The sequence below is a fragment of the Anabrus simplex genome, chromosome 14 (assembly GCF_040414725.1).
Source record: "Anabrus simplex isolate iqAnaSimp1 chromosome 14, ASM4041472v1, whole genome shotgun sequence".
Classification (NCBI taxonomy): domain Eukaryota; kingdom Metazoa; phylum Arthropoda; class Insecta; order Orthoptera; family Tettigoniidae; genus Anabrus; species Anabrus simplex.
The window spans coordinates 99,903,216-99,916,128 of record NC_090278.1 but is presented as its reverse complement, the minus strand read 5'-3'; the positions used below and the strand labels follow the sequence as shown (position 1 = coordinate 99,916,128).

At 37.1% G+C, this 12,913-nt stretch overlaps 1 protein-coding gene across 17 annotated transcripts in view; it reads left to right on the top strand.

The window, feature by feature from the left end:
• The window catches only part of ctrip (E3 ubiquitin-protein ligase ctrip), a 322,022-nt gene that overhangs the window by 287,913 nt on the left and 21,196 nt on the right, over window positions 1-12,913 (top strand). For all 17 annotated transcript variants that reach the window (XM_067157963.2, XM_067157962.2, XM_067157961.2 and 14 more), the window contains one exon: window positions 8,675-8,875. In XM_067157963.2, the coding sequence (XP_067014064.2) occupies window positions 8,675-8,871 (197 nt within the window). In that variant the 3' untranslated portion in view covers window positions 8,872-8,875. The remainder of the gene's footprint in view (window positions 1-8,674; window positions 8,876-12,913) is intronic.

The window sequence follows — 12,913 nt, the reverse complement described above, 5'->3', positions numbered from 1 at the left end:
ATGATTGAAATGGTCTCAAATTAGGATTTTACTTCACCACACACAATGACTTAGAATATTGTCACAGTTCAAAGATACTCTGTCGGTCTTGGTCTATCTGTCTGTCTGTGAGCGGCCTATCTGGTTGATGTCGCCCGGTTTCCGGGATGGCACTCCTCTGGGTAAGCACTCTTGAATTCCGTTCCTGCTAAAATGTTCCGATTTGCTTTTCATACAGGAGTCTGCCCTAACCTCGCCTAGATTCGCCAAATTAGTTACTTATGACGCCTTAGTTTTTCAGCTGGGCTTACCTGTTCGTTTCCGAGGCATTCCCATTTCTTGTTTCACTAAAATATGTAGATTATAGTTTAATATTATTTCCCTTGGGGTTTGCCTCTGGTAGTTCTGTATCACTTGAGGTAATATATAAGTAATAATAATAACAACGTAAACGTTTCCACCTTTTCAATACTAAAATATATTCACAAAATTATAAATTGCACGGTACTAGTTTCGACCCATCTAGGGGTCATCATCAGCCGTATTGGAGCAAAGATCACTTTTGGCGAAATCCTAAGAAAATGTTATTTTAAAGAATAACAAGTGAAATGAGATATTATGGTAATAGTTAATAATACAAGGAATATACATATTAAGAGGTTTTTAACAAAGAATAAAGTATAAATGGGGTGTTGTAAAAATTATAATCATGGAAATCAGTAAGTTCTTGTGTTGAAATGACATATATAAAATTATATATGGCTTAGGAAGAGGGCATAAGGTGGGGCTGAAGGGTGCGGGAGAAAGTGTAATTGTCTTGGAAAAGTACCTTTGATTAAATTTAGGATTGAGTTTAGGTTGGCTGCATTATTGTTTCTGAGAAAAGTGATAAATAGATCGAACGTGGAAATATTGGAGGCTCTTCAGGCAATGCGCAAGGATCATCAACCCTTTGTTCATGGTGCATTAAGGGCACTGTGGGTTCCAGTGTCAACCGTAAACTGTGAAAGGTTCTTTTCAAACTTTTCTTGTGTGTTGACTGATTTCAGAACTAATTTTACAATGACAAATTTGGAATTGTTGTCATCCTACAATTATGAATGTAAAGCATGAAGGTAGCAAGGAGGTAAAGTTTGAAAATACTTTCTTGTCTTTTAACCCCTTCCCAGCGTCAATCGCTTATAAGCACCAGAAGTTTATAGTTACTTCTGACATCTACAGGACTGTCCCCTGATGGGTGCACCTGTATAATGTTATTAATTTAGTAAATAAATTCGACTGGAATAGTGCTCTGCTTCACTGTTATTTTCAAGATGGCAATTCCGTAAATAATGTTTTTCAACAGTGTTATTTATCTATCATTAGGTCTCTTTGTTTGATACAGGGTTGGGGGTGAGGTGAAAATTCATATGACATGCTTTTACGGCCGGGTGCCCTTCCTGACCCCAACCTCGGCTAATAAAGTTGATCAGGGACACTCAAATTTTGCGACTTGCGAAATTTGCAACATTTTCAAAAGTGTTTAATATGATGGGAGAAAGGCATGTAGGACATGTATGATTATAAGTATAAAGATGGGAATGTTCCACCTAATCAATACTGTTATTTATTATAAGGTACTTAAAATGTTTTTAAATTGCAATACCGGTTTTGACCCTATGTGCGGGTCATCTTCAGCTGCTGAAGAACCTTATTCTTATTAAAAATAACACAATACTGTATTTCGCGAATAACGGTTCAGTAGCTAAAGATGACCCACACATGGGTCAAAACTGGTACTGCAGTATAAAAACGTTCAAGTACCTTATAATAAATAACAGTATTGATTAGGTGCAAAGTTCGAATCTTTATACTTCTGATCATTGGAGTCATCAATATGGAAAATGAAGTGAAGAGAGGCGTGAATAGGAAGAGTGCTCTGTTTGCTGCAAAGGAAGAAAAGATGATTGCGTTTATTTCTCAGTTAAGAAGAAGGGAATCGCATTACAACAGGAATAAAAGTGAGAGGCTTTATCTACCAGCAGAGTAAAACACAGACTCCACAAAATGTATAATACGAGTGTTTCCGCGGACCTGAAAGTGAAAGAGTGGTTCTTCCAGCATATTTTCCGTACAGAGTTCCACTTTGTTTGGTACACTGTAAACTATATTTTTTGCTTTTGCCAGGTAAAATACTGGGATGCTCCCACACTTGAATCTGCCTGCCTTATGATTACACGGTGCCTCGAAAATACTTAAATGTGGATCACTATTAGAGTACCTAAAATAAAAATATGTTCACGTAATCATTCACATTGTTGGACTAGCAGTAAATATGGTAAGAAAAACGTGTGCAATGTAGGAAAACATGCGTTTATGCAATCTTTCCCACGCAAAAAGCACATCTAATACACTGACATAACCAATTTCAATAACAATTATAATTTGTAACTTACTGCAGGAGTGTTTACTTACAGAGCTTCCTGATCACATTGTCTTTTAGTTTTTGCAACTCTTATTCGCTTTCCACTTCCTTACAAACACTCTCCTACGGGTAGGTAGCCCTCCATTGTGATCGAAAGTGAATGGGCATGCAAGCAATACCACACAGTTAAGTACGATATAAAAATAGCGGGAACAGTTGATTCGAAACAAATTGTATTATGTGCACCACGGCGAACGGTTCAAAACGTATTATGTTCACGATAAGGTTTCCCAGTGTGCATTTATCCCGCTCTTTTGTTGAACTCTCTTCTCTTGAACACCTTCACAGCTGCTGTGGCCTGGTTTGCTTATCCCGAATAATTTCTGGAAGAATTTTGAGCAGACCACTTTTGCTTGATCACCAGTATTCACCTAGAACTGAAGAATAAACAACTAGTATAGCTACGCTCATAAGCTGTATTCCGTTCTTGTAAGTTCAGTTATACTGTGCAGTTATATCAACTTTTTCCTTGCAACAGAAGGAAGATGAGAATTTGGCCTCCCATCATTTATCACAATTGACGTTTTACTGAATTACTCAGCTGTCGCTGACTGAGCCATATAATGAAAGTTACATCTCCGAAACCACGAAGAACTGGAAAGCACCGACACAGTTAGGTCTTATGGCGACGATGGGACAGGAAAGGGCTGGAAGTGGGAAGGAAACGGCCCTGGCCTTAATTAAGGTACATTTGCCAGGTGTGAAAATGGGAAACCACGGAAAACCATCTTCATGGCTGCCAACAGTGGGGTTCGAACCCACTATCTTCTGAATACCGTATACTTGCTGCACTTACGCAACTGCAGCTATCAAGCTTGGTGAAACAACCTTTTATTCACATAATACGGTTTGAAACGTTAATTTGATCCAAAGATTTTTATTGACTTTATTGTTAGCTACAGCGCATCGTGTACTTCGCTGTAACCGAAGGATAATACACAGTTTAATGTAGGAATTTTCAAGGGTCTGAAAAAAGTTGTCGTTATAACAAGAGTTCTTGTTATATTCCATACTTGCTATAGCAAAACTCATCCGTAACTTGAACAAAAAGCGTTTCTTGGTTAGAAGAATGTATAATACAGGCTCTGAATATTGTTATCAGGCAAGATGAACATTAGGGAAAGCAGGTGGAAGTTTTGGTTTCCATATGTACTTTGCAGATTAGATTTGCAAAAATGAAAATTGGAAAAATTCAAATTCTCCAAAAATTATTAATATTTAAGAGCATTTATTGGTACTTATAAGAAGCAATTGAAGGCTCTCATCGAGGTGTTGGATGGCATGCTCATGCCTCTAATCAGAAAATAATTTTTGAAGTTGGGATTCAATTGGGCTGAGGCACTGAATCTGCCACACTGATTCAACAAGGACAGCAAAGTAGCAGAAATGATCTATTATGAGTTCATGCATAGACTAAATGTTTAAAAACTTCCAAGGTCTCTCAATGTCGGTACAATTCAGCACACATTCTCTGTTTAAAAATTACTTCTTCGAACACCCTACATAGTTGAGTTGGAAACTAGGGATAACTTTGTTTCAAGATCATATTAATATTTCCCCAAGTCTGACTACAGTTATTCGAAGTAACGGGACAATCACCCGTCTGCTGGGGCCAACGGTCAATTTTGAAGATCCAGGGAATATCAACAGATTTGAAATATATTTTCCTACCTTTTTGGTTAAAGTACTTGTTTTCAGTAAATGCTATACTGTTCTAAATATTTTATTCATTCAATATATTGTCAAATAAAAATCCTGCAGACCCAGAACCATAAGTGTCCGGTGCTGCTGGACTCGCCCCTATTTAATATTGTTCGGTTCTAGGGTGACTGGATGTCATAAACAGAAAAGATGACATGGTGCCTCAAAATGTAGGACATTACAGAATAAAAGTTTAAAACATTTGTATATTGATTTAATGTAATATTAAATTTTGTGATATACAGTAAGGATTTTATTAAACATGCCCAGTTAATAATAGTGGGTGCACCATTACATGCTTAACTGTGTTTTTCTGATGAACATATCTTCTTTAAAACACTGTTTTGACTTAGAATATGCGGCATAACCCTGATTTAGTATAAACCTGCTTTTAATGGAAGAAATTTCAAGTCCTGAAAATTATTTCATCAGGAAAATGTAATTTTATATTTGATTTAATGTAATTCACTTTAGGGCAGAACCTGCATTTAGCATAAGGGAATGTTAAAATTCTCAAGTATTTCTTATATTCGTTATGGTTGTGGGTCATTAAGAACCTACAAAAAGGACTTCATAAGTTGGCTAAGGATGAATCAAGGCAGAAGAGTAATTTAGAGTGCAGGCATTTAGCACACGCATGCACATTCGACCGCGGCTGCTGTAGAATCCTGTTGTAATAACAATATCGTTATGCCCTTCAGAAATTCCTATGTTAATGTGTGCCATACCCTTCGGTTACAGTGAGAACTCGCACAGATTCATCCACTATTACAAGCAAAATTGGGCATGTTAGGTTTTCAGTTATCATTCATACAAGTCAACTCCAGTGTTCATGTTGAATGCGATTGATCATCTTCTGTATCGATTCCTCTCTACTTGTACGAGCGTATTCTCCCTGGCATTCAAAGTTGCTGACAATGTCGTTTATAAACACTCCACAACTCCAGCTGGTGTAAACAAACATCGGGAGAACATGATTTTGCAATAAATGCACTGACAGCACTTGTTAAATCCGTAGAAACAATGGTTGAATTAAACGATTGCTTAATTTTAATACTGGGTACTAAAATAAAATAAGAATGCGATAGCTCTCGTCGAGATACAGCAGTATTCATCACTGATTTCAGAGGTTAGATTATATACTCTCATGTCCAGTTATATTTCGGAAAGGCTGTTCCCGTGTAAATTTAATAGGTTTTCATTAGAGAACCGGGGGCTTGAAATAAGTTTCCATAACACGTGTGGGGTGTAAACCTAGGGTAAATGCTGTTTGAAGTACAAAAGTGAGTTTGCTGCAGAAGCCTTTGAAGTAGTATTACCATTTTTAAGAATGGAAAACACCTGCAAAAGGTTTCGAACAACTGATTGCCTTTTCGTGCTTATTTTAATGTGTTTCTGCGCGAGTGTGATATCTTCTGAAATTTACGGAAAATCTTGCATGACCTTCAACCATAAACTGAAACAGATTTGCATTCAACAACTAAAATCTATTGTCAGTAGGAAGGTTTAACCATAGGCTCACCATTGTAAGGAATAATAGTGAACATACAATTTCTGAACCAAGAGACATAGAGGGAGAGCAAGTTTTAAGAGTGTGACTGAAAGAAGCTACTGAGCTGGTTACAAATAGAGAATTATGGGGGCTTGGATCTCCACTCAATCAATACAATTTTTATTCACTCTTAGCGATTTTTTTCTATTTTTAACAACATGCACTACGTAATTCATTTGCAGCTGCTTCATACAGTTTAAATTAAAATAAACACAACAGACTTTAACAACGATCTAGTATAGTTACAACTTTTGAAGTCCTAGAATCAAACCAATGATAATGCACCGAGTACATTTTAAAAGATGCTTAGAACAAAATCTGAGTCATAAAACTTAAGCCTTAAAAATAGAAAAAAACCTTCACTGTTTCTTCAATTTACAATGATCACACTTTAAAATCCTCTCTTTAAAGTAAAATTTGTGCCTCTTATTAATATAAAATACATTGTTCGTAAGTTTCCGCAATTAATCCTGATAGAAGCGGCAAGAATTGGTGAAGGTTGAAAAGAATTATATATTGAACTATTAGAGTAATAAAAGTTATGGAATTCATGTGTGCAGTGTTCATTAAAGATGCAGCTGACTTCCCTCAGGTGATGTGGCCAGACTTGGCAGTTGCTGTAGCCTGCATATTTCTTAAAATATGATGAATCGCTAAGAGTGATTAGAAATTGTATTGATTGGGTGGAAGTTCTCAAATCTCATATTTTGAATATCCAAAGTCAATATGGAACAACAATGAAATTTATAATTAGCATAAGTTCATTCTCAGAGGCTTGCAGACTGAATGCTTAAAGGTGTAACAATAAAGATGTGTGCGAGATAATAATCCATCATCTAGGAACCACATTTTGCTGTGTATGTGCCTTAAGCAATTATTCATTTGGGGTCTCCAAATAGCATAGGTCTGTTAATCTGGTAATGCAAAAGAACAAATTTGTTAGGCTGTACTCAAGCATTCGCTGTTCATTCATCTTCGAAGAATAATCTGAGCCAAAGCTACTTATGGTGCAGTACAGGTCTCTTGTTTTATTGCTGTCAATGTGTGAAGGTGTAATTTATGTTAAAGCAGGCAAACATTTCTGGAAAAGGTGTCCTTTCTACTGAAACCCCAATTGATGGTTTAAAAAAAACAATTCAGGTCCCTGTATAAACGTTAAATAGGGGTTTTACTGTACTTGCAAAACGTACTGATTTGCCATTTTTTGGTGGAATTTCTAAATACAAGATCGCTTTGAAAGCAAGTCGCCGAAATATGACAGCTGTAATTACTATAATCACAAATGGAGGGCATTATGGAATTATTGAAAATTCCTCCCGGATGCAGGACAGACAGTTGACGTGTAGTCACGCTACTTGCATACAATATCATCTTCAATTGACGAGCTCATTATTGAAAGTGACTGAAAAGTGTCTTGTAGCAGAATTTATATTGCTTTGGTGCTAGTCATAAATATTGTGCGTCATAGAGCTTTAGAGTGAATTTAATTTTGAGGAATAAGTAAGACTGCCGGGGTTAGGTCAGGTGAGTAGGGTCGATGGTAAAGAACAGTCACAAATCCACAGTGATGGTGGAGGCACCACGAGTTGTTACTCAGACATCAACAAGAGTTACAGGTAAGACCAGAAGTTCACCGTTTGACGTCTGCTAGAAATTGTTGGTGCAGAACACTGCTGATGTCGCAAAGGACCATACACGTCCCTTTCCTGTTTGACCTGACCTGTAGCGCTTTCTGTGCAAATTTCTTCCATATCACTGCCTGTTTCTGTAAGTTTTCCCCAGTTTGAAGCTGAAGTGAATGTTGATACATGCTCATAATTTTCAGACATTGACATTTGCAACACACAACTATAGTTCAAAAGGTATAACTTTTCGCACTTCCCCGTGAACCACAGGGTCTCCAGCGGCGTTTTTACTCTGAGAACTAAGCAGCTATATGGGAGGCACGCGCGTGCACGTGTTCGACCTAGCATCTGTTAACAAGTTGAGACAGTTACCATTCCAACACCATTTTTTCGTATGTAAAAGTTATTTTAAGTACAAGTTGGCTCAACGGGTACGCGATGCATTTGTCCAGCAATTTCCTGGTGAAGTGCCACCTTAATGAGCACAGATTCAAGTAATTGTAAACAAAATTTGAAATAATGCCCAGTGCTCAATAAAAAACATACGCACACAAAAAGTTTTAACAAAGGGAAAGCTAGATGGCGTTGGTGCGAATCTTGAACAGTCACCGAATAAATCACTCACAAAATTAGCACAAGTATAGATTTCTGTGCACGCAGGGCTACAAAGCTGTTGCACAGGTTTACACGGGCCCATTGTTTAAAACCTGCTGATCCAGCTACAAGGGTGAGATATTGAGTGTGGTATGTTGCATCATTGAATGATCGATTATTCGACACACAGCTTGTGTTCTTTTTGGATGAAGCCTGCTTTCATATTAATGGTCATGTGAACAATCTCTCTATTGGTCCCTCATTATGAATGTTGACACTTCCAGCGTTATTCATAAGATAAGATTGTGCAGAGCAGCCACATGCCGTGCATTCGGTCTGTGTGTATAAGACATCCTGTATAGCTGATTGTTTCAGAAATGTGCAGCAAATGACCAGTTACTTCTGAAAGATATTTGCAAATGAGTCGCTAGCAAACCTCTTAATGTATCAGCATGTGTGGCAAAATGATGCGAGTTTTTACATCTGTGCATTAATTAATGGAATAAGGGAAAAATGGCATTCAATCTGTCTGATAACTCAACATATTGGAATGTAGGAAATTTAATGTGTAGGATGAAAGTTGTATTGAAACTTAATAGAAGGGAGAGGACAAAGTTCTAGGACCTGGTGTGAGTAAGGGGACCAACAGAAGGAGGACAATCTTACAGCATATCTGTTCCTCCCTCTATATTTGCATGTTTTGCTTAGTATTTTGTGTGTGCGACAGAGTAAGTTGTTCAACCAACTCCCTGTCTTCAGGTTTCAAGAGTCTTTCACCCCCGTTGACAGTGGTGCGCAAGACCCTGGAGCCCAACATGAACCCTGATGACTTCCTGCCGTCTGTGATGACGTGTGTCAACTACCTCAAGTTGCCGGACTACTCGTCTTTGGAGGTGATGCGATCGAAACTACAGCTGGCTGCTCGTGAAGGCCAGCATTCCTTCCACCTCTCCTAGTCTTGTAAGTCTCACTTTACTGTACCTGAAGATTTATGTTATACTTCCTATGACATGAAACTTGATTTTATGTATACTGATGTTGCTTCCATTTCAAATGTTCAACTTGTCTGACTGCTGCTAAATGAAGCTCATGTGATGGTTTAATCTGATTTAGCAAAGCATTTGTCTTTCACATTTGGAAATAACAGGCGACTTGCACACACTACAGAGTTATGACAGTAGTGCCAGACCTGTAGCAGCAGAGAGATCCTTTCCAACAGGTCAGTGACCTAGACCACCATGCAACACAAAATTGGAAAGTTGTGGGTGATTTTGCTCATACACTGTGCAAATAAAAACCTTAAAATTCATTTGAAGACCGTATCTAAATTATCACTGGGTTTTAGCTTGTGGTCAGACTAAAGTTGTATGTGCATTGAGTAGTCCATGACAATTCCCTTGTAGAGAATGTCACTAGAAGGCTAAAAAAATTCTGCTCCACTTTGGGATGGAACTTAGGTTTGCACGCCGACATGTGGAAGACCAGAGGGCTTAGCTTTCACACTCGCTCACTCTGTAGGCTTCTGGCGGACATGAAGTTTCCGTCCTGATCTCGCAATCCTCTTCCATACTTTTCAATCTTGAGCCTGCTCTTCCCAGTTATCAGTTAGGAGGGTCCTCCATACCTTGCTGATCTCCCTCTTCCAGGTGCTTTGGGGTCTTCCTGATGGTCTTTTCCCATTAAGAGATCCCTTGTATAAATCTGCTGGTGCTCTGTTATCCTGCATCCTCAGTACATGTCCAACCCAGAGCAGTCTGTTGGATTCTATCACACCCATTATAGTGTATTGTTGAGAGAGGGTATAAATCTCATAATTAGATCTTTTCTGACAGCTTTGGAAGATAGGATCGAACCATGGGCCAAATATTTTTCCATACACTTTATTCTCAAAGACTTGCAACTGCTGCTGCTCTTTCTTGTTTATACTCCATGTCTCGGAACCATACAGAAGTACTGGTCGAATGATTGTATTGTAGATAATAATTTTTGCATTCCTTGTTAAAAACTTTCAGCCTAATATAGGGCTCATAGAGTAAAATGCTTTATTTGCATTCTTAATTCTAGCTTGGTGTTCTTGTAGCCGTCGGTTTTGCTCATCGATTAAGGGACACTGGGACTGAAATTTCCAAATTCTATATAAACTGAGGTACAGCTTTGAAATTTTGTATGCTTATGAACAGTCATAACATAAACCACTGTGGTAAATTTGAGCATTGCAAGTTGATTAGTTCTTGAGATATTAATTATTTTGTACATTTTCATGTGCAAATTATTCAATATTTATAAAGGTCTGCCGCATTAAACCAATCAAGATAGTGTAACTTTTAGGTAATATTCTATTGCATTAATACAATTGGAAGAAACCTACGGATTCTTTTTTGAATTGCATTAATGAGTATGAAGAAATAAATTTTTTTCATATCCAAGTTTTTAATCTACAAAAAATCTTCAATTTTTTAAGTTTGAAATTTTTTTGCAGCCAGACCAAAAGTGCAATCCAAAAATCGATCCGCAGGTTTATAGTCAATGCAATGAAGATAATACATGCAAATTTTGAAAGCAATATCATAAGATTTATGATGCGTGTAACATTTTGAATGCCTGAAAAAGTGAAACAGAGAAAAAAGCAATTTTTTAAAATAATGGACAATGCTCATAACCTGTATTGCCAGCTGAGAATCTCAAAGAAATTTCTTGTTTTCTCCTACTTTTGGATTTTGGCTTATGCCACCGAGAACTTATTGTATGCATTTCACCACAGAACAACACCAAACAATAGGAGAAAATACTCGCATACCTCAACATAATCAAACTGGAAAACAACTTGTTTGTAAACAAACAGGATTTGCACATGGTATGTACGGAAATAGTCATAAATAATGTTGAAACTAATAAATATTTCTTTAGTAAGTAATCACTGTCTTTGAAAATAGGCATAAAAATTTACTCAATATATTATGCAAGGCCACACCACCACCTGTAATTTTCATTCAGATTTTTCAAACTTTTGTAGTTCTTATATAGTTTACGTAGTAAAAGTACCTACTTCCTCCACTAGAAAGCAGAAAAATGCAGACCGACAGATCTAGGAGGCCTTTTTGAATTATTCTTATGAAATGAAATCGTGAAATCTGCTTGAATACACCACTAATGTGTGCTGATCGTGAGTCGAACGAAAGTGGGCGTTTAAAGGACTGCACGCCAGGCATTTAAAAGCTACGCTAGAGCTTTAAAAATGGAGGAATTTGGATGAAAACACTGCTATCTGATCCGCGGTGGTTAGGGGTGTATTAATATGGAAAAAGCCGAAAATCAATATTTTACATATATTTCGCCAAAATTTCAGTCCCAGTGTCCCTTAATGCACCAAGAAATTTAAACTCCTCTACTCTTTTAAATATACATTTCCCAATCTTCAAAGGCAGTCTGTCATCCACCTCATGATTCTGTCTCTGTACAACCATGTAATGTCTCTTTATCATTTAACCGTCTGCCAATTTTTCCTGCCATTTCCTCTAGTTCCAGAAATAACTGCCTAATTTCTAATTCATTGCAGCCAATAAGAACAATATAATTGGCATATGCAAGGACTTTATGTTGGATGCCAGCAGGTAAAAGAGCTAATTTCCTTATAATCTTCTCCAGTACAATGTTGAATAGAAGAGGAGATAGTGCATCCCCTTGTCTCAGACCAGTTTTATTCTGGAAGGAACTTGATTTTCTGCCCTTGAGCAAAACACAGCTAACATTACCATCCATACACAGTTTGCACATGTTAATTTTATGGGAAAGCCAAACTTCTTCATGATGTTCCAGAGCCCTTCTCTATGGATTGAATCATATGCCTTGAAGAAATCTATAAAGAGATAATGAACAGACTCCTTGTGTTCCCACGCCTTATCATTGATAGCCTTAATTGCAAATATGTTGTCTGTAGTGGATCTGTTACTACGAAAACCGTTCTGATAGTCCCCAATAACATTTTCAGCAAATGGTTTTAAAAGCTGTAAAAGAATAAAAGACAGAATTTTGTAGGCTGTGTTGACAAGATATATACCATGATAATGTTGAAGGTCTCCCTTATCCCCTCCTTTATGAATTGGGACAATAAGTAATTCCTGCCATTCTTTTCAAATAACTTTGTGCCATATCTGTAGAATGATCTTACATATGTATTTATGTAATTTTTCTCCACCGTATTTAATAACCTCAGCAGGAATGTTGTCACTACCTGAAGCTTTTTTTTTTTAACGTATAATACTTGGTAATACTTCTTGATATGATGCCTCTGGTTTTTGTTCTTCTTATGGGGAACCAGATGGTTTACCAGTGCAGGTTTCTGGATCATCACAATTCAGCAAGGAATTGAGGTATTGCTTACAGTAATTTAATAATTTGTCCTCATCAGCAATTAAATTTCCAGGCTTATCTCTCATCTTGGTTGAAGTCCTTTTTTAATTGTGTTGACAGTTCCTACATTTTGTGGATGTTCCTGTTTCTGTAGTCATCTTGGATTGATTCTCTTTGTTGTCTCAGGTAGACTTTCTACGAATAAATTTACTACATTCTTTCTGTTTTTCTCTGTATAGTTCCTTAAAATCTACATTATTAGACTGCAGCCACTTATTATGCCATATTGCCACTTCATTATCTGCATCTTGACATGTCTCATTGAAGTACAGTAAAATGAAAAGGTTGAAGGTCCACCTTTTCAACACAGTGAATGTTTATTGATGTGAGTATATATCACATAACGTTTAAAGAAGATTGGTACTAGTTTCGACGCTCATTGCGCGTCGTCATCAGCCACTGAATCAATTGAGCAAAATACAACTTATCAAATAGCAACATATAACACATGATAGCACCTACAAGACAAAAGTTAAACTATGACTAGTTAAAATATAAAACACATGACAGCAAATACAAGGACTAATGTTAAAAGTTGAATTGTAACAAGTTAAAACAATGAAAGCAAATCAGAGAAGGTAACACAAT